Consider the following 23,196-nt stretch of genomic DNA (forward strand, 5'->3'; position numbering starts at 1 on the left):
TCAAGAACAAAAGCCACATGCCACAGAGTTCAACAAGTTTGTGTTATTCAGTACGAAATGTGCCCAACTGTGATACTGACAAAGCACACTTCAGTTTTCCTGTGAAAAATACAAGATTGAGCTTTTACATCATCCTTTCCATTTTAATTGTTGCCGAATTCCTTGAAGTTACTGAAAGCCTCATACATAATTAAATATTTTACACACATTTATTCAACTGCACAGATGGTATTTGCTTAGCCCATCCAAATGCTTTCTAAGGTCCTTTTTTAAGCTAGAAAAAAATGATTGAGAAGAAAACTGAGCACCATTAATCCAATAATTATGCCCAAATCATGCCAAGAAGTTACATAACTGTCAGTGAAAAATACAAATTTCTCTTTTAACAAACTACCTCATTAAATACTTACTTGCTAAAGAATATCCCTTACTCCTCCTTCATTACCAGAACTGTTCATTCCCAGAATGAAAAACAGGTACTATATAATTCTTAAGTAGTTAGTCAATAACATGCAGGTGAAACAAACATGAAAAAGGAGAAGGAATCACTGAGGTATTAGAACAGAAGGAAATGAGATCTCCCAGAGGTCCTAAAAAAAATAAATACCATACAACTACCAGAAAACCTCAATACTTCCCTTTCAGATGTGCAGGAGGATCCCTGTAATCTATTAGTACATTGAACACAGGGAGAAGCCCAGTCTATCTGTTCTTCAGTATAACCAGAGCTCCAAAGTACTTGGAGTTGCAGGTAGATATTTTTTTTCCTGTTCACTGCCGACTGTAATACTACAATCTCTAAACTATTCATCCCTACATGTAAACATTTTTCTCTACATAATTGCTTGTTTGTGTAATTATTGCTGTTATTATTTTAGGAAGAGGGAGGGCTAACTTGACTGCTTTGTGATCCTATTCAAACATATACGCATTTATTTAAAAATTAAGAAGAGCTGGTAGTCATCTTGCCCATTTACATGCATCCTACACCTTGAACATTATGAATTAATCAAATGTTAAGAAACATAAGCAAACAACATTTCAGATATGAATGGGTAACAATTTCTCACACACACATGGAAGTTCTCTGACAACTTTCTATTATTCTGCACTCAAATGAATACACAAGTAACAAGATAACACTGAGACCGCTCAACAGGGGAAGCAACAAGATGAATGGGACTGGTAATTTAGCACACAATAAGAATGATAGCACTAGACTTTGGAGATGGAATGTTTTTACTTCACAAAATTTTTTAACACGACCTTACCTGGACAGCTAACTATAAAGTAACCTGCTTGACAACTCTTTGTCCCACCTATGAAGAACAGAGCGTGTCAGTATCCCAGTGACATGACTCCTTTTTGTTAGCGAACTGCTCTCAGAAGTGCCAATACACAACAAAAGAACCAGCACGGCAACGAAACTTGAGTCGTAGGTGAACCATCGCACAGAGGTTACAGTCAGGCACCTAAACCAACCCACCTTATCAACATCTGACAAACTGAGAAGTACATTTCTTTGCAATTGCATCCAAAGTCTCTACTCAACACCTAACTGAAAGTGTTTCATTTGCTGTTCACACAAAGTGCTTTTAAAATTTAAACATCTTAAGTATGAAGTTACTGAAGTAACCTCTTCTGAATACAACTCAAAAGAAATGGCATTAGAACTACTGTCATAGTACTGTGAATTCTGTATATTCTAAATTGAATCAAACACATCACCTTTTGAGATGAGATCACACAGTAGTCTAAGCACAGCAATCACCAAAACTGTATAAGGAGCTCTGGCATTTAGGCCAAACATAATCAATACAGAAGATACTAGTTTTAGAATTAAGAATGCATTAAAACTATCATTAGATTCCATAATTCAAACAACATTCAAAGAACAATCTATATATATATATATTCAAAAAGCCATTTCCAAATGCAAGGCTAATTGCATTCATCATATTCTACTGATATGAATATAAATACAAATGCTATTTCCATTTTTATAATTGAATTATGATGATAATTTAGCTTAATGTATCTGTATACTATTAACAATCATTCTAGCTGAGGACTATACTCTTACTATTCACACTTTCATAGTCTTTGACATCAGGTTGTTCAGTTTTTCAGATTACCAAAAAACTAATGACGCACTGTCACTAGAATTTCTCGACCATAAGCGTGACTTCCTAATTTTTAAACCAGCTGAAACTCAGTATCAATAATCCCATACAGTCAGTATCAGGTCATTTGCATCAAGTTGAAGTCTTTTGTTTTCGTTGCAGTTGATTCTCTTGATATTTTCATTTTTGTGCTGAGCCTCAAAATGTAGGTTTGCATAAAAGCTAGCAAAGCTACCCTTCAAGGAAGTATACATGAAGCCTAACCTCCTAAATGGAAAAGCAACTTTTTAAAATACATACTGCATTCAAGACTGCCAGTAAAGACAAAACTCACTCACTGGTTTGTTATCTATGACAAGAATATCAGTCTACTGCACCCAAAAGAAAAAGATAACAACTGATAGCTGTGGACAAGCACAGCTTCTCTGACATCTAATAACTTCCACCCCTGTTTTCACACTGCCAGCATCATTGCAACAGATTTCTCATCTGTTTCCCTTAGCCATCACCTGGATCAAACTTTGTATTTATTTCCATACACTCACAAGCCGACCAGTTTTCACATGCAAATGCCCTGCTCTCACCAGAACTGGCTTATTCTTTGAAAGTAGAGCCAAAGTCACGTTTATGCAAAAAAACCCAGGGCATGCTGCATTCATATAAACCTACCAGACAAGGTTAAAATAAAGTTTGTTCAACACATAAATAATAGTTTAAAATGACAGATCACGAGATACTGGTCAGCATGATAGCATCTAAATGTGTTTACATCTAAAACGCAGTTAACGTAGTAGAGTTATTCATCACTGCTTTACAGCATCAGCTGTAGCTCTTGCTTGAGAAGCAAGCAGCAGTGAGAAAAACCTATTCCCCATGTGCATTTAAGACTCGCTGCTCACTCCGTTAATCAATGCAGGCTTCACCTTACTCTGTTAGCTCTTCTGCAATAACACAGCTGAGAAGTGGATCATTTTCCAGTTCATATAACAACGTAATTATTATTAGAGTTCCAAATACAAGGCCACTTTGGGCTTTAATACCAGTACAAAATCAACATATTTGTGGCCATTAAGAGACTAAGCCAACACAAATGCACTGAATGAAGAACCTCAGAAACAGCAAAGATCTGCAGGCTTAACGCTACTAACTCATGTATCTGCTGTTCTACAATTCTTCACTCACCAAGGATGCTTCAGTGTCCAGAAGTTTTCACAGAGAGTACAAGTAAAACCCATTGATTAATTCAGTTCAACTCAAATTTGGTTTCACAGCTACTTGATAAAAATAGAACAAGACACTGTAGCATTTGCAAAAGTTACTTTTCAGATGCAAAGTGGCCTTCAAAGTTGGAACAAACTACAATCATATAGTAATTATAGTCTCCTGCACAAAAAAAGTTCTTTGCACTGATTGTTTTCTCCTTAGTAATACCAGATGAACAGATTGTGTATCTCTATCTCTCTCGAAATCTGATTAAATCTACCATTTGTAAGAAAGATCTACTTCAGCTTCCCAAAACATTATCTAGTCACAAGGGGTTATGTAACATTTGTTATTTCCCAACTTTGCCAGTTCCGCCATTCCACTATAAACTCTCAATTCAATTCATTACATAGCAATGACTGAGGCCAAAGAATTTAGAATCACAGAGTTATCTGTGGCAGACGAAGTAGGTTCTCCTTCCATGTGCCCACTGCCAGACATTACAATCTCACAGCAAGAAAAGCTAAGTAGGACGTGTAGCCACTTCACCCACCACGACAGTTTACAGCCTAGTATACTGATGTGATCAGTCTGATGGCAGGGCAGCTTGTAATTGCCAGAGTGTAGCTGCAGCGTATGAAGGGAAGGTATACACCCTGTTCAGCCAATAGCTCCCAAAGGAGTCAGGCAAACGTGGAGATGACACCCACATCAGTTATCACAGCTACATCAAGCTGTCATTGAGCTGTACTGCAGAGTCCCATTTCACTAGGCACTGTAAAAAGCAGTCGGGTAGCCCAAGGAACACAAGCTGCTGGAAAGCATTTGCTGTCTGTCTACAATAAATACAATCCCATTATGCTCAGAACTCTTCCCACATTGCCAAGCCAACTAACATAATCTTGCAATCGCCATTCATTGTCTCTACTTCCTCACATTAGCATGGCCTAAAATGTTATCATTCTAGAAGTTATTATATTTTAAAATAGCTACTTTTGATAACTATGACTAAAAAAAGCTTTAAGAGAATTAAAGACATAGCTACCACGTTAACAGGAGCACACTATTTCAAAGACAGTAGATAGAGGAGAGGGCTTAAACTAACTGGCGGCAGGTATTTGCATAATCACTCTTTCATTTCTAGGAAATAACTACACTTGGATTACACAAATCCCTTCACAGTGATCAGTTAACTCTAAATTTGAAATTATTGTTCCTTGGCACTTTTTAAAGCTGCTGCCAATTCAGACATACTGAAAGAAACAAACAATCTTCAGATACATGCCCACAATCTGAGAAGAAAAAAAGTAATCTTTTATTTCATATTAAAAAATTAGAGATCAAAATAAGAAGCCTTCACACAACACTCCTAACACACAACACTCCTCCAGGAGGCAAAAGAACTATTGGCAGCATACTTGAATGCCAAAACCTAGAGATTTATGCTCAAATTAGTAGAGCCTGGGACAACTGCAGCAGCAGCTGATCAGCTCTAAAGCACAGACCTAAAACACCAAGAAGCTTCCCTGCATTTCTTCAAGAAAGGTTCCCCAGTCTCTCCCACCTTCTCTTTTTTGCTTTTAAACAAATAGGACAGCCTTGCTTGCCTATTGTAGAACCACCTAAAGGTCAATGTCTCCAGCTCCTCCAAAGCTACATCATCCCACATGGCAGAATTCTATCACCAAAATGCACATTTGCACCCTGTTACATGACCAAACACAAATATGTTCATCTGACTCTGAAAAATCACAACAAGCCACACAGCATACAGGTCTTTTTCTTTGCCCTCGTTGGAACAGCTTGCCAGAAAGAGCAGAAGCAAGCAGATGACAGGTCAACTTGTTCTTGACCTCCATTTTCAGCCTGCTGAACGTTGACCTCTGCTATACTACCCATAACTGAACAAAGGATGAAGACTAACTAAAACTAACATGATCAACTAAAAGAAGTGAAAGAAAGTAAAGTTCACTCTGAAAACTGCTAAGCAGAACCAAATGCCTTCTTATTCAGTAGATTCGTTCCCTATGTGCCCCAAGAGCTGTATCTGCTCACTTTTCTGGCAAAGAAGGTTTTTACAACCTTTTGCTCCTGTTACCATAGCACTGGACAAAACACAATATTGGCAGAGGGAGAATGGGATTCTAGCCTCTTATGCAGACATCGTTAGCCAAACTCTAGATCTCTGTTTTGCACTCCCCAAGTAACTAGTGAACGTTTTTGAAATATAAAAGTCATGCCCTTAAATGGGGAGTCCCAGCATAATTCCCAAGGTTAGACTGCTAGAAGTAAAGGTTTTTCAGAAGTTTATCAATTTTGTTCATGTTTTTGACAGAGTTGTCAGCACATAAAAACCCAGAAGGTTTCAGGAGGCTTTCCATTTTAACTAGACTCAAACTTTACTATGCTGTTACAATTTAAGAATCTCAGAAAATAAGGGAAAAAACCCTTTTCTGAAGGCACTGTAAAGTAGTTATTCTCTTTTCCCGTTTAACCAGCTGTTTTGGTCCATTTACTTCAAAATTAGAAGTGAACCTTCTGTCAATTGCTATGTAGCTCAAGAACAGCAAGCAAAGTCACTATATTCAACCTGCAGCATGTAACTAAACACCACAGCATCAAGTTTTCTGTAATTATTTCCAGTGAGATCTGTATTTTACACACACATTTTCCTAAGCATGACCTACTTTCACACTAATTGCAGTGCTCCTTGCCCAGAAAGGGACTGTTCCATCCAAGCAGTAACACAATTTTTTTAAAGCAATATAAAAACATTTTACATGCATAAAAGTATGTGCACTTAATCTCCCAAATTAACTACATTGCAACTGTAATGCAGTCACCTTCACACAATTTAAATACTACTCCTTTCTGCAAATTAGCCAAACACTTATTTTAAGAATTAACAAGTATCACACTGAGGTATAAAAAACAATACGTTTGATAAAACAAATTCAACTTGGGCAAAGTTTTTTTCCACATACAATAATTCTTACATTCCCCAGACTGAAAAACACTGTAATTGTGTTGCAGGTCACAGAGCCATTTCAGAATTTCTTTCTAGCAATATGGAGAGTTTTCCTCCTGCTAAAGAAAAGCCAGAACTTGAAACACATAATCTACCAGCAATAAGGGATTTCTTGCTTTAGCTACAAAGGACCATGATTTAGAACATCAAGTCAGGATGAGCCTGAAAAGACTAAATGTCTGAAAAATCCTTCAGAACAATACCAAGGATTTTATAGAGTGAATGTTTAAAGACTGCTGTCTTGAAGGGAAGCATTGGTATTACCTGACAGCCAAAATAATGGAACTGGACACCTCAGCAGAACCTCTGTAAATTCTGTGTGGTTGTTTTTACTTATTCATCCAAAGTAGATTATGTACCAAATATCTTCTTTGAATCAAAAACATAGGAGGTTAATAAACTTAAGTGAACATGATTAACCTCATGAGAATGACAGCAATACCAAACAAAAGTTTCTGTTTCTAAAGTTTAAGTTCCTTTGTTCTAACATTTGAACGTCAGTTGAACACAGCACTTAACTCATGTGAATGCCACACAAAATGACATGCTAAGACTCTTAAAAAAAAAACAAAACAGTTTCAACAATATCCCAGCCAACACCCAGAAGCAAATCTCTGTGCAGGACCTTGTAGAGGCAACAGCCAAGGACATAGTTCTATCAGCATGCCTTCCAAAGAATCAAACAATCAATTATTTGGGATCCAACACAAGATAGAGCTCCGTAAACTTGAAAGCAATTATAAAATGAAAGATAAGCAGCGCATACAATGGCACAGTAAGTTCTGCCAAGTCTGTCCCCAAAAAGTTAGTTACCACAAAAGTTAAAAGGGTGCTTCAGAAAAGGACAGGCCTCTCAAAGTAGCATAGAGCATCTGCAATGCCCAAAAATTAACTGCTACCCATCTGCACATGTATTAATGACATTCCAGAACTCAGCTTCCACTAAAAAACGTTTTCTTAACCACAAAAGCACTTGCAGGGACTCTTTTAATATTATTTTCCCCAAACAGGCACATATTATTTCTTTTTGCTGTTTGTCTGATGTGAGACAGATTTCCACCAAGCCCTTTTAGATTTGTTCAGATACTGATTTCTGCATGTACTGGTGGTGTTCTGCTCAAGACCTGTATAAATATCCCTTAGTCACACATAAATCAACGAGGACACAGTATTTTAAAGCCATGGAACACCATTTTTTTTTTCTCCAATCGATATTTATAGAGCGGTAAAAATTCATACTGGACAGACAAGACACCAATCTGTCACAGACATCTTGGCAGAAGCTATAAATGTGCTGCTATTTCCCCCCTAACAACAGCCACATCCATAGTCCATAAAACTTAAACTCAGAACTTTCATAAAGTAAATCAATCCATTATTGTCTTCACCTAACAAAATTCTGACTAATAAACTCTTTCAGATAAAATAGTATTAGTCTTAAAATTAAATTTTGGCACACAATCTTCAAAGTCATATATGGTTGTCTCAAACAGGGAAACCACTTCCTTCGTGCTATACAATCTAAACTATATCATGAATATTTCAGTAAAAGAGTAACTTTAATCTTGCAGTCAAGAATTATTATGCTGTTTGCCATATAGGCCAAACTTCATCAGGCCCAACTACAGCAGGAACACCAGACAGTTTTACACATTCTGGTAACTCTCACAACGGCAAGAGCTCTCAGCCATTAAATACATCACTAAGGACGCAAGTATTACATGCGGTCTTGAAGCCAGCTTACTCAAACTGCACTAACAGTGTGCCTGCAACTTACAGGCGTATCTATAAGCGCTATATTGAAATGTAGTGACTACTCACATCATTATGCTTAGTGTAACCGTGTTACACAAATGAAAGATTATAGGATAAAAATATAAAGTGACACTGCAAACTTGTGAAAGAACACAAGATTCCTCTCACAGCAGTTTTGTGCTGCATTACAAGATATGAATATCTTGTAACATGAAGATATGAAACCTTTGTGTTTACATTCACCATAATTATGACACTCTCATAATTATGAGTCTCAAACTGTGCTTATTCACCCAATTTCAACAACATTCTTTTTCTGACAATTCTGAGCTCTTAGCTGTCACAAGAATAGAAACATTAGAGTAATGCAACAAAATAAGAACATTTCAAATGATGAATGAATTTTCTATGTTACAGAAGGTTCTCTTGCCTCACATTCTTTTTTTTTAATGTGAATTAATTTGTTCTCAAGTTGCCTAACAGATTTTTACAACTGTATATTCAGCAAGTTCTACTACCATCAGAAAAAAAAGGTCTTTTCTCTATACCCTAATGATTTGAAATGCTGCACAAATGACCTTTTCATTTGACAAGACATGTTTAAGTTATGTCACCTCCCTACCTATCTAGCTATGGTGATAAATAAAACTATCCTGGAAAGAAGACTTTCACAATATGAATGACAGAGAGGCTTTAAGACAGAGAGGCACAGAGAAAGCAGGAATTTTCAAGCTGCTTTTTACATAAGCCATTCTCTCCTCCATTATGCAGAATGCCCTGCCAACTGCATAAGCTCTAATCCTCCACCTTCCCAGACACAGGAATTAGCTCTCTAGATGATACTAGGTGAGACACACCATCGTCCAGTCATCTTACTCGACAGTTTGTCCCTATAACACAGGAAATACACCGTTTCCTCCGCTACATTTGCAGAAGAAACATGTGCAAACAATTCTTTAAGGACTGTGTTCAAACACAGCCTTAAGTGCATATGAAATCCAGACCAAAAGGTAGTTGAAAAAAAGTTCCTTCCACTCAGTTTGTAAACAAAAGCAGTATTTACCCTGATTTGTAAAGCATAAGACCTAGAGATGAAAAGTAATCACATAAAAGCTGTGTTACTTAAAACCAAAAGAATTAGGCAGAAGCAGCTGACTGCTCCAGTTCTGATTTGGTTTGCGCAGAGGCATGTAGTGAAAAGAATGACATATATTTGTTTAACCCACAAAAAAAAAAAAAAAAAAAAAGCAGTTTGACAAACTAACACAATACATATAAACTGGAAAAAAACCTGATTACTACTAGTATTTCAATCTCTACAGCTCAACATGGCCATCTCCAACAGCAACTAAACAATGTCACTTTCAGAATTTTGGCCTTTCAGAGCTGCCCTGAGAGTTTCATTGAATACACAATTTACCATGGAGTAATACCAAGAGGCCTGAAAACTAAGGTCAAATCAGTCCAAAAAATATCACGACTATCATTTCTCTCCCTAAAAAAAAAAATTGTTTAAAAATGCATTTTTGGTCCCCTTTATTAGAAGGGGAATTTAAGTTGTACCCAAGTCGTAACTCTGCAGAACCCTCAAACCAAACTTCAGATCTAATATGCTACAAATGTTTACAACAGGCTTATAACAGTGAAAATTTTTGTTTTCAAGGATCTCTGCATTTGGTATGTATTATTATAGACTTATGTACAAATGAGAAAAACAAAAATTATGACTTTTATCCCTCCTTGCTCCAGTCATCAAAACTGGATTCACCCTATCCTATTTGTATTACATGTAAGAACATTTACCAAAATAAATGTAAAAACAGCATATGTATTTTTAAAAATCTAAAGTTTCAGTTTTAAGCAGATCACAACATGGTAATGATTTACAATAGCTCTATTATCTCGTCACATCAAGTGGTTATAGAAGTGTCCTCAATTTGGAGACTGTTTAAACTATTATCACCACCAGACAACTGTAACAGAGAACTTTTTATCTTCTATTATCCAAACTGATTGACTTATACAGATGAACACATAGTCAGAAAGAATCTTCTCTTTCTTTTAGGAAAGGGCTGCTCTTACGACAGTGCACTGAGAACCTGACAAAGGCTGCAAAAACTACATCCTCACTAGTTTAGGCTCACTACACACTACTCTCTCACCCAGAGCTTGCTCCTTGAGGCTTCTGCATGCTCCATCATTCTGAGCCTCACCCCACGGGCATCAGATCCCCAAGGTCAAGAAAACAAACAGGCCTAAATCTTTGAAGATAATTTCTGAGATCACACCAGCTGAATAAAGTGAGAAAACTGAGAAGTTCTCTAGTTATTAGCCATGGGCAAAAAACCAATTAATTTCACTAGCACCATTTCAGCACTCACATATATATTTCCACAAATGAAATTTATCTAATCTTACTTAACAAACATGAGCAACTGGACACATTAGTTCCCTTTCCTTAGAAGGCCAAACCAACACAGTTTGTACAGTAAGATTTCAAAGGATACAGGATACAAAAAATATAACATTAAATAGAAGCAATATCCCAAATATTCCAGTGAAATGGATTACAGTGGACAATACAAACCTCTTCATCCATCACAGGCAAATTCAGAATACATGCAAGGCAAAAACATACAAAAATGATAAAACTGCTTATATTCTCATTAATTATTTAAAATGTCTAGCCTCTCAGAAGAACATTAAATCCCAAGCCTTACCTCATAGCAATAATTCCACAGATTATGTTAAATAGCATTACCTATCAAATTATATTTAGTATCCCTGTACTTTACCCAAGAAAACTGGAAAGCCAGTGTACATAGCTCATACTCTTCACAACATTACTAGCATATTCTTATAATTTATTATTCTTTTGTCAAAAGTAACAGCCCCTTTTCAAGGTTCTGCTCATACGGGCATTATTCAATTTTTCTGACATCTGTCATCCACCTCAGCCTCCTACTTTGCTGTCAGCAGCGTGGGGATAAGAGCCTGGCTTTTGTTTTTACTATTACTCCTTCTCGATATATTTATAAATAGTGAAAATTACTGTAAACCTTCCATAATGGCATGGTATCTTTAGAATTCTATTATATAAGAGGGGTTTTTCTCCTTTTAGCTAAATACTTTGTGCTTGTCCCCCCACACACACCTGCCAGGCAAACAAATAATTGTATGTTAACTGAATCAAGACAGCCATTTAATTTGGAATATTTAATATATTTTCACTCCCCACAAGTTGCAGCAGACATGTTTCTTACCCATTAAAATACTAGGGAGACAACAAACTTCTGCAATCTGCAGCAAGCATTCTGCCTTCTGTATAAAGCTACAAACAAGCTCCACTTCTCATGCCAACTTACAAACTTGCCACCTAGTTAAAAAATTACAGGGAAATACAAACTTTGCAATATCCAACACCTCTCAAACTTACAGTTTAAAAGGACACACTTCAAAATAATTTTCAGATTTTTTGCTGTAGATTCAGTAAACATACTTTTTAATTATAATTAAAGCAAATCAAGACAAATTAGCGTGCTTTGAATTCTTACTACTCACTAATAAACAGCTTTATATATTTTGTTTGTGAAACAGACTAAAATTTTCTCTTTGAAAAGAGAACAGACTCAAAAATATTATTTCATCTCTGTTTATATATCCCTCTCTGCTAAGAATAGACTTTGACTGTTCTATGAGACAGACTACACACAAAGATAAGCACTAATTCTGCTTTCAAGTCACACATTACCTAAAGGTTATCTGTCATGACCCTTCCATGCTTAACAAGTGTCAGCAGCCCTTGCTGCACAGTTTTCCCTGGGCAGGGGCAGAAACAACACCTGACATTTTCACTACAAACCTTCAGGCCCAAAGAGCAGCACCACTGCTGCACAAAGCTTGAGATAACCAAGTTTGATGTCTGATACCTTGAAGAATTAGTCTCTTAGCTTAAAACACGTCAAACTATCAACACACTATCCTCAGCAGAGATGGTCCCACTCCTTCCCTACTCCATTACCCTCCTCCTCCCTCGCTTCACACTCCCACCACCACTGGGCAAAGCAACAATGCTTTTCTTGTTCTAGTTAGTTTTCTGTTGGTTTAGCTAACTGAATGGGCTCACAAATGATCAGATAAGGATGAGACCCAGGACAAGGGCACAGTCAGAACTAGAAGCAGAAAGATGTTAGATCAGCTCAGAAATATTGCCCCTGAACAGCAGCAAAGCCTAGTATCTGCAGCTTTAGACAGGCACTGCCTTAATTTCAGCCACCTTACATTCCAAAGGTTTCTAGGCGGGTAACAGGAAGCATTTACGCACTTAGCAATTTTAAATGCAAGTTTTCAAATCTACAAAACACACATTTTCAGGATGATCCAGCAGGCAGCCCATTCAGCCCCAACATTTCAACACTGGACAAGCCTGTTAGGGGGCAGGCCTTCATAACCTCAGTCTGAATGTCTCTTAGCATTTCTCCACCCAGCACAAAATTTAGAGCCACTGCCAGTCACCCAGCTGGTAATGCACTGGACAAAGAGAAAATTGCTACCTGCCCTCCACTGCTGGAAAGACTGGGACAGTCTTTTGAAACCCTCAGTCCATCAGTGAAACTTCACATTTAACACCAGCAAGCAAGTAAATAGGTTTTTTAAACCTTCCTCTCAATAAGCCACCCAAAAGGACAAATTACTAATTTTTGTTCTACCTAGCTACGATACAAAAATTCAAATTTAAACCACTTCTTTCATCTTCCTTAAACCCAGTGAACTTATTTAACAGTAAAAAACAAAACCTCAGACATTCTTGAAAGGTTTACCCTAATACTTTACCAAAAAGATTCACCAAAAAATAACAGAATTTCATATCTAACAATGTTTATCAACCTCCTATTAATTTTCCCATAAAACATCAAAAAATCAGGATGATCACCTTGTTTTATCATTTATTTTCAACAGAATTCATAATACGAGTCATACAAAAATAAAAGAACAGTAGTTCACAATATAGGAAAGAGTTCATCTGAAGCTCATCTATTTGTTCGTTTAAATGTCAATTTGAAAATTGAAAAGAACTAAAATCATGTTGATAATGACGGCATGCAGGTTGAAATAAGCATCTTCAAACAAAAGCATCTCAGGCTTCCCCAAAATCTGTTAATAATATCATTTGAAATCGCATTTTAATAGCCACTATCTAATCTTCTGAGAGCATAGATTTAAAAACCTGATATGACCTATAGTATAAATCAAATTTGACAAAACAGCAGCCAGCTCAAAAATAGATATTAGACCCCAAAGTTATTCCCAAGGACTTTGACAGAGTTCATATATATTAAAGCTGTAAATTCATAACAAAGTTACAAAATACCCTAGTAAAAACATTCATATTTATCTAGAAAAGTTTTTAACTTTAAGAAAAAATACTAAATTTATTAGTTCAGCTCAAAACTAGATTCAGCTCTGTGTATGACCAACACATACAGGCTACCAAAACCCCAAACCAAGTAATTTTTGTTCCTCATTCTGCAATTCACTGAGCATAAAACAACTTCACTGTGGTAACACTAAGCCAATAATAATGAAACAAGCACTTACATTTCAAACTGAAAGACCATTAAGAATAGATATTACAATGACATCTACTGGGAAATAAGCTATAGGAAAAGTGAATAGCTTGTGTATAGAGTCCATAGTTCAGAGCACATCACTATAAATTAGACGGAGCAACTTGATCGTTGCACCGGGGAACCAGAAAATTAAGATTTCTCACTGAAATAGGCACAACTCATTTGCAAGAACGTACCAGTTCATTCAGTTCCAGAAAAACTTGCCAACCTAACCTGTGAGAACCCTGAAAAGAGGAAATGCACCTAAATTCAGTGGGCTGTGATTACGTTTGATCTGCTGACATGCAATTTTGCTTCATAGAGTAGCCCAACAAGTAAAGTTCCAGCTATAGGTATTCAACAAAATTTACAGAGCATAGGTTACTAAGCAAGAGTGCACAATTAAGTGTGGAGACATAGTATTTGAAAAATCCAAGAAAAAAGGGCCAGCAGACTCTAGGACAGAGACTCTACTGGAAATTTGCTGCAAAAAACGGCACTTAAATCAATGCTTTGTTCAATAAAACATTCTGCTGAACACAACAGGGTAAGGTTTCATTTGCTTATAGCACTGACTGGCTCTTGTCTTACATGGTGCACCACGGCGGTACACCACTTCCTGCCTTAAAACCTACAGCACTAAGCCACAAAGATTAATGACTGCAAACGTAAGTAAAACATGAGCAACAGACAATAAATTGTAGAGAGCTTATTAACTGTAGGATGCAGAAGCTTGCTACTCTGAATTACAATTCTGGATCAATATTATTCAATAACCACAATCTGAAAATAAACTACAGAAGGGAACAACTAGAATGCCACTTGTAACTAACATTCAGGGTTACAACACCTACTTTATATTAGCAACCTGCATATTTACAAATTTTACTTTCACACCTATACATAAAGCATTACCACCAGCAGCTCTCATTACCACTAATAGAATGGCTCGTGCTATTTCCACATTCGCTCAATAGAGACTCAATCCTACTCTTCCTGAACTCCAGGTTGAACTTGTGACACTATTAAATGTATTAAATTAGCTTTCCTGGCAAAACACAGCACAGTTAATGGAAGGGAAAAGTAAATTGGTTGAATGATAAATACTTCACCAACTTTGCCAGCTACATTGACTTACTTAAAAGGAAACAGACAAGATGGTCCTATACCTAGATTATTTTCACTAAACTTACCAACCTAACAAGCAGCTCACTGTAAACCTTGAATAGAGAGATGTGCAATAACAATTTGTGCAACCTTTTAATATAGTTACAACTCCAATGAGCATGTATTGTGACTAAACTACTGTCATGGAATTTTATTTCAGAAGACACAAACAATGTACTTGAAGCACTTTTTTTTTCCTAATTTTGTCATAAATATTGAAAACATTTGGTGTTACTTCAGAAGATTTTTCTTTTTTTATATCCCAATAATGCAAGAGAGGCTATCTAACTCTCTGCTTCCAGCAACAGTATTCGGCCAACCTTCCTTTAAATCAGGGGTCCTCAAACTATGGCCCACAGGCCGGATACAGCCCCCCAGGGTCCTCAATCCGGCCCCCGGTATTTACAGAACCGCCCCGCCCCGCCCCCCCCCCCCCCCCCCGGCCTCGGGGGGTTGGGGGGGGAAACCAAGCAGCCGCAGATGACTGCCTGCCACTTCATCTGCGCACCGGCCCCCTGTTTAAAAAGTTTGAATACCCCTGCTTTAAATTATCAGGTCCTTAAATCTTAGGCACTTGGAGATACAGTAAGTAAAAGGGAAGAAGGAAAAGAAAAAATAAAGAATCCAAAAAGATCACTCATATTATTGGTGCTGCTATAAGGGAACCAGTAGAGTCCACCATTCAGATACTTATACTTTCTGCCTTAAAGGGAACATGGGAGAAAAAAGGATTGTGAAACTGGTTGCAGGCTGATCGTGAGGCAGCATCAGAGGTAAGACACTGAAGAAAGTAATAAGACTTTCACTTAGCCAGCTGCCTCAAATCAGCAGAAAGCATCACTTTTCGAATGTGCATCACTTTTTATGGCTGCATAGTCTTCTTAATTGCTAAGCTTAGTTTCCCCTTAATTGTTGGGATTTAGCGATAAGGACAAACACGAGTGAAGGTTAATGCAAATGGAGTGTACTGAAGAAATACCCCTCGAGCATACATACTGTGTTTATGTGGCAGGGTTTTGGTAGGGAGGTGGCTGCAGGGGTGTCCCCTGTGAGAAGAGGTCAGACAGAGCCAGTTTTAAGCCAGCTCCAAAACAGACCCAGCACTGCACAAAGCTGAGCCAGTCAGCAATGCCAGTGGTGCCTCTGTGATAACGTACTTAAGAAAGGGTAAAAAATACTATAAAGCAGTTGTGAGAGAGAAGCGAGAAAACTGTGAGAGAAACAACCCTGCAGACACCAAGGTCAGAGGAGGAGGAAGGGAAGGAGGCACAGGGCAGAGATGCCCACAGAGAAGCCCATGGTGAGGCAGGCGGTCCACCTGCAGCCCATGGAGGACGACCATGGTGGAGCAGACACCCACCTGCACCCCACGGAGGACCCCATGCTGCAGCAGGTGGATATGCTCTGAAAGAAGCTGCTGCAGCGCATGGAGAGCCCACATCGGAGCAGGCTCCAGGCAAGAGCTGCAGCCTAGGGACAGAGGTCCATGCAGGAGCAGGTTTTCCAGCAAGAACTGCAGCCTGTGGAAGACCCACGCTGGACCAATCTGCTCCTGCGTGACTGTACCCCATTAGGAAGGACCCACACTGCAGCAGTTCTTGAAGAACTGTAGCTTGTGGGAAGGACCCGTGTTGGAGCACTTCGTGAAGGACTGTATCCCAAGGGAATGACCCACACTAAAGCAGGGGAAGCATGTGAGGAGGCATGAGCAGCAGAGACAAAGCGTTACTAACTGATCACAACCCCAGAACTGATCACAACCCCAGTTCCCCCTCCCCATGTGCTGCTCAGGAGGAGGAGGTAGAAAAGTTGGGAATGAAGGAGTGAAGTTGAGCCTGGGAAGAAGGGAGGGGTGGGAGGAAGGTGGTTTTAGTTTTGGTTTTGCTTCTCACTATCCTACTCTATTTCTAATTGGCAATAAATGAAATCAGTATTCCCAAAGTCAAGTCTGTTTTGACCACAGTGGTAACTGGTGAACATCTCCCTGTCCTCATCTCAACCCACAAGCTTCTTTTTTTTTCCTTACTTTCTCACGTTACCCTGCTGAGGATAGAGTGAGAGAGCAGCATGGTGGGCAGCTGGCAGACAGTCAAGGTTAACTCACCACAGCATAATACTTCAATTTTTAAATCTCACATGGTTTTTAAGAAGTCCTACCATAGCCTAGTGGGCCAGATACACCTATGTATTCATTTGTTGCACTCAGGAGTAAGATACTACAGCATATCTTCCATATATCCATTAATGCTGTTTTAATAGTTTCCTAGTATTTATAAATGGTTTCAGCTTGTCAGCATCTTCCTGAAGTTCTGGAATGAGACAGAAGGGCTGAGAACAACTTTCCTCTGATATTCACATTTCTGATGGTTAAATAAGTTTTACAAACCTAACTCAGCTGCCTTTGTTCAGGTGATACACATATTCATCAAGAGAATAGAGCTCTTTCTTGAACTTGGTTATAAAACATAATACCTGCAATACCCTATGCACTTACACAAGTTATATACTGGTACTGGTCATTACAGGCAACTCCACAGGAATTTCACATTACATTACTAAAGCTGTAACCACTAAGTTACCACATGTAAAGGACAAACATTTATGTAATTTACAACTAGTATGCTAAGAGATGCGTTATTCTCTTGTTAAACCTACCTGAAGATGCTTCCAAATGTACACCTACTTTGTTTTGCTTAAAAAGTCTAAGTAAAATTAACAGATGCATGGAAAACACGTATGAAACTCACCAGTCTATGGGCTGTAGTAAAATCACTGAGAAACACATAGTTTTCACCTTCATTTAAATAAAACTATCTGCAGGAGTTGAAAGCAGGTACTTTTAATAACCACAAGGGTGGAATATAAAGAACAGGAATAAAAATCCCCTTCCCATCCTTCCCCTCACAAACACCAGTAGGCTGTTTCTGTATATAAAACACAACACAGTCATGGCAACCTGAAGACTGCAAAGAGAGGAAAATCAGAAGCTCACTCTTCCTTTTCAGTCTCTACTGACAAGTAAAGCATAATAATCTTGAAAAAGTAAGAAATATAAAGCCTTTTAGAAGAATCTGGACAATTCAGCACACAGAAATCCCACGTCTTCTGAAAGCTAAGCAGGGCACAGAGGCTTGGCTTTTCACTCAATTCTGCATGCTAACTTTGGCGGTGGGACTAGCCCCAGCCCAAATCTGTTCCTGCTACACACTTACTGGCTGAAACGCCTGCACCTGGTAATTTTTTCAGACTCTTTCAACAAAAAGTTAACAGACATGAGCATTCAGTTATTCTAGAAAGCTCCATGCACTGCACAAAATGAAAAGCTCATTTTTTAAAAGAGCAATGATCATGAGAAACAAACACAAGATTATTCCAGAATAGGCTTATGCAGGACAAGCTCAAAGAAACCGGACAGGACAAGATAATGTTGGAATTTATGTTAGTATACCAGTAACAAGATGTGCGAATTGCACAATTGCTTGATCTTGTTACTTGCACCATCATAAGTAGAAATTTTCTTTAGTATACTCCTGAACAAAAATAATACGGAAATATGAAAATCTGGTAAACACAGCACATTGTCCAGTATAACTATGCTCTGCTTTTTATGAAATACAAAGATAAATCAATGCAGACTTCAAATGTATTTTTTATAATATCAAGCATATCAGACAATCAAATTTTATAGAATTACCCTGTTCACAGTTTAGACTGAACTTTCTAACAGAGGACACTGCCCTAGTACACAAAGCATTGAACAGACAGTAATTTAACCTGTGGTTGACACTGTGTCAGATACCACAAAAACATCCTCCTAAATAAAAATGCCCATCTACCCCTTCTCTTCAAGAAGTATAAAATAGAAGCAACTGTATGATTTTTCCAAGTTATTAGAAGAATAAGGCCTTTTTGGCAAGAAAAGTTATTTGATTTCTGTAGCAACACAAGCAGATTAAAGTAAGCAATTTATGCATTTATGCTTAAAACTGGATTATTATTTAAAGTAGAATCATAATCACAGAAAAGTTATGAAACTGCTGCAGTATGCAAGTTGAAATCATACTTGAAATTTTTCTTCCATCTATTTATTTTTTTATTTAAGAGAGCAGTATCTCTCGAAAAATAGATCGCCTTACTAGGTAACTCATTGGCTAGAGGGAGACCAATTTACCCAGTGGGAAAATTTATAAAGAACAACTGGTGACAAAAAATGATTTTTTTTAAATTACCCAAACAGCAGCCTTTCTTCTTTGCTGCAGGTCCATTTATTACATATTTTCTGTATTTCCTATTATGTTCCGCAAAATTTTAAGCTGATGTACTCTGATACGCTATTGTATCACAGCCTCAAGGGAAGGATAACAATTTATGTAACATTCCCTGTTGCTAAAGTAATTGAGCTAAGCATCAATCATAATTCGAATAAACACTGCCGAAATTTTAAAGAATGGATTTTTTATTTCACAATCAGAAGTCAAATGAGTTACAATTGCCACAGCTCTTACTACTGTGAACTAGCAATTTCCACATGTAAGAGATTACATTTGATTATTTTTAAGTTGCTATGATGTTGCCAACAGGGGGAAAGAAAAAACACATTCACCTTAGCACTAAACTTCAAATTCTCTGTTAAACTGGCCTGTGCCTATGCTATCGTTTGCAACAATTTTTGTACTTCAGAATAAAAACTCAAAGCACCAACTGCCACAAAAAGCGAGTGGCTTATCTACTGACAAATACAGGGCAATGTAATGCATTCCCCCATCACCACACTGCCTATCATCCTGCAGATCAAGCTCAGATCTCAGTCACATTCTAAGCCTCCTCTAGGAAATCTCAAGAATACCCACAGCAAAACCTTATGTCCACCAATGAAACACTAAAGGATGACAGCAGAATTAGGCCACCTACACTACATGACTTTCTGGACAATTACTCTTCCACATGCTTCCAAGCAATCACAAGCCATCTTTGCCACAAAATCCAAGGCTACTATTTTGAACATAATTTAGACTTAATTGGAGATAACAGAACTAGAATAATAATTATTAGAAACAAAATCACCAATATCCACCTAAGCAACACATATCCATACACCTATTCCCAGTCTTGCAGACAATTAAATATTAGCTTTGCATACAGATCCTGTGCAGGAATATATGTAGCTCTGGCAACATGAAGGTGGGGCAGGTTCACTGGCAGATTCATTACTGGGACACTCACATCACTAAACCCAGAATACCCTTACACTGGACCTCTTCTCTACAATAATCTCACTCTACCGCCTGTCAGCCAATTCCAAAGGCCAGAGCCTGACTGATGGCCTCCATTCCCCACTTGTTTAAAATTTAAGTATGTTCACACTGTGACCCATACTGCACCTCAGAGTGAACACTCACAACACAATTTCATTCCTTCATTCTCACCTCCCCCTTAAAGCTCTCTGTTGTCACAATGCTTGGATAAATTGCCAACAGTTGGGGGGCACTGCTGTGTGGTGGACAGAATCCATCAGGCTGACCAAGAGTGTCTCATTCTTTTCCTTCACTCACCATCTGTCTGTATCCATCTCCCATTATCTCAGGTTGTCCTTAAGGACTGTACGCTGTCTGAGGCAATAAGCATCTTTTTTCATTCTCTGTTTGTACAAAGCAGCATGGAGTCCTCCTCTGTAGCTTTTATTAAAACAATAAAAGCAGAGCTGTTCCATACAGATTTTATAAATTTGGGTTTATACAAAGAATACAAAAAAAGGTCAGAGAAAGAACAACAAAAATAACCGAACTACATCCACTTCTTCCTATCCGGTTGTGCCTTCCAAGACTCCTCTCCCCTATTCCAGAAAAATCAGTTTCCCAGTTTTCAAAAAAACATAAATTTAAAAACATGTACCTCAGGTTGTGACTGAAGGAAAATATTTCAACATATTTCCCTTAAAGAACTAAAATCACACTAATTCAACGTAGAAAAAGTTATTACATAATAAAATACATCTATATTTCACTGTAACAGACATGTTTTGTAAATGACCCAAAATACGCAGTCTTCTCTCTAAAGGACAGCTGGTCGTTCAACAATTCAAAAGAAACAGTCAGAGCTTTTTTACAGTGACATTTTAAGTATTCTCTGTCATTCCCTCCCATTTTCACTGACAGAATGATCTCGCCATAGATCTCATTCCTCCTTGCCCTCTGCAAACACAGAAGCACTCTCTGCTTAGGCGACTGAAAGCAAAAACAAAACTGGGACCCTCTGTACTTCTCTCAACACTGACAGCGCAAACGCATGTCCCCCTGCTTTCCTTCCTACACACTCAGACCCTTCTTAGCTGGTCGATTTTTTGTTTGTTTTGAGGAAAACTCTTTCATTTGGCCCTACAATCCCTATTAAAGTAAACTGACAATATTTTGCTTCCTTTCCTAGCAAAGAGATAAAGAAAGGAAAAAAACCGAAGTCCTAACACCAGCCTAGCTTCAGAGCGGTCACCCCAAAGATCACACGCTGCGGTAGCAACTTGAGCTTGATTTTTCTCCCCAGTTCCCTACCACCTCTACTACACCATGCCTTCAGCCTACACCTACCGCTTGGCAGCTGCCCTTCCTGTGAAATACCGCAACCCATGCCTGGGAATGGAAACATAAACTGCCAGGCACATCCCAATTAAAAAATATGCCATTGCGCTCCAAATTAACAAGCGCAAATACCGTATTTACAAGAGCCTGGTACCTCCTCGGTTTACCGTATCGCCTCAGTGCCGCCAGCAAAGGAGAGCAGAAGGTAGGAAAGGGACGAAAGGGAAGCGATAACGACACAACCGAAATAAATATTCAGCACGCTCGCAAAGTGGAAGGGATTTAATTTAGAAATCAATTACACGTTTAAACGCCTCGTCACGCCGGGGCAGCTCACGCCTGAGGTGAACCAGGCGCTCCCTCCTCCCCCGCCCGCAGCAGCGGGTGCCACCCGCCCGTCACCCTCCCACCGCCACAGGGACGGGGGTGGCGCGACCCCGCTCCCCTCACCCGCTCGCCCGCCTCGGGCAGCCCCACAGCCACGGGCGGCGGAGGACGCGACCCGCCGCCGGGGCCGCCTCAGCGCCGCCTCAGCCGGGGCCGGCGACCGTTAGGCGGGAACAGCGGCCGCTCGGCTGCGCGCCCCGCCCCGCCCGCCGCACCTGGATGTAGTTGGTCTCGCAGTACTCGGCCACCCGCTCCAGGTTCGTGTAGCTGTCGAACAGGGCCCGGCGCCCCCCCGGGATCTCCTCCTCCAGCAGCATCTGCAGCTCCGCCATCTTCACATCCTCTCACCCCGTCCGTCCGTCCGTCCGTCCGTCCGTCCCTCCCCGCGCCCCCCTCCGCCCCCGGCCCCCTCCGCGCGCGCGCCCGCACCGCCCTCCCCCCCCAGTCACACACACCCCCACACACACCCCCCGGCGCTACCGGCCGCCCGGGCCCGGCCTCGCGCCGCGCGCAGGGAGCGCGCCAGACCCCCACCGCGGCGGGGGCGGGGCGCGGCCGGGCGACAGCTCCTGCGCATGCGCCCGCGCGCCCCCCACCCTCCCCTGCGCGCCCACTTCCGGCCCGGCGGAGCGCGGCCGGCAGAGCGGGGTCGGCGCCGGGGCCCCGCCAGCATGCCGCGGGGAAAGCCGCTGGAACGAGCGACACCTGCGTGTTCTGTCGGGTTCCTAACGGCCGCTTGCAGGTGGGGGCCCGGCCCCGCGGCTGCTCCCCGGCACCAGCCGCCGCGCCACAGCGTTAGGTCGAAGGACCGACAGCAAACAATAACAGCCGTTTGCACGTGGGGAAGCCTTGGCTGCTTTGTCACCATTTTGCGTTGCTGCACTCTGGCAGCGTGCTAGCAGCGCTGCACCTACGGTGCAGGTGTAACACCGCGGCTGTGGCCACCTCTGGGCGCTTTGGCCAGGGGCCCAGCACAGAGCTGCTCGGCTCCTCGGAGGGCACGGGACAGACAAAATGTCTCTTGTGCAGATTCTGCTTGAAAAGCTGCTATTGTACAGGGGTGAGAGGAAGAGTTAAGTTCTCAGCTGCCAAGTAGTCGGCTTTTCAACTTGGACAGAGTGAAGGGTATAACGAAGGGTCAGCAGAAAGAGAGGAAGGAGCCTCATGGCCGAAGCACAGCACTGAGGCCGGGGGTCAGGAAGGCTGCTCGGTCAGTTCCAGGCCTTAATGCTGACTTCCTTTATGTCCCTGCAAGGCACTCCCTATCTCTGCAATTGTGATGAAAATGCCTTAGAGGAATGTGGAAAGCTTGCCCATTGAATTCCTTCACCTGAACCTAAAAGTAACCTTTC

The 23,196-nt window shown here is 40.0% G+C and overlaps 1 protein-coding gene across 18 annotated transcripts in view; it reads right to left on the bottom strand.

Annotated features, from left to right (window-relative positions):
• ABI2 (abl interactor 2) overlaps positions 1-22,241 on the bottom strand; it is a 71,749-nt gene extending 49,508 nt beyond the window's left edge. For 6 of the 18 annotated variants that reach the window (XM_055718748.1, XM_055718745.1, XM_055718747.1 and 3 more), the window contains exon 1: positions 22,060-22,241. In XM_055718748.1, the coding sequence (XP_055574723.1) occupies positions 22,060-22,176 (117 nt within the window). In that variant the 5' untranslated portion in view covers positions 22,177-22,241. The remainder of the gene's footprint in view (positions 1-22,059) is intronic. The other 12 variants (XM_055718750.1, XM_055718749.1, XM_055718746.1 and 9 more) reach the window with 4 other exon arrangements.
• Between the last annotated feature and the right edge of the window lie 955 nt (positions 22,242-23,196).

This window comes from Falco cherrug, chromosome 8, assembly GCF_023634085.1.
Source record: "Falco cherrug isolate bFalChe1 chromosome 8, bFalChe1.pri, whole genome shotgun sequence".
Lineage (NCBI taxonomy): Eukaryota > Metazoa > Chordata > Aves > Falconiformes > Falconidae > Falco > Falco cherrug.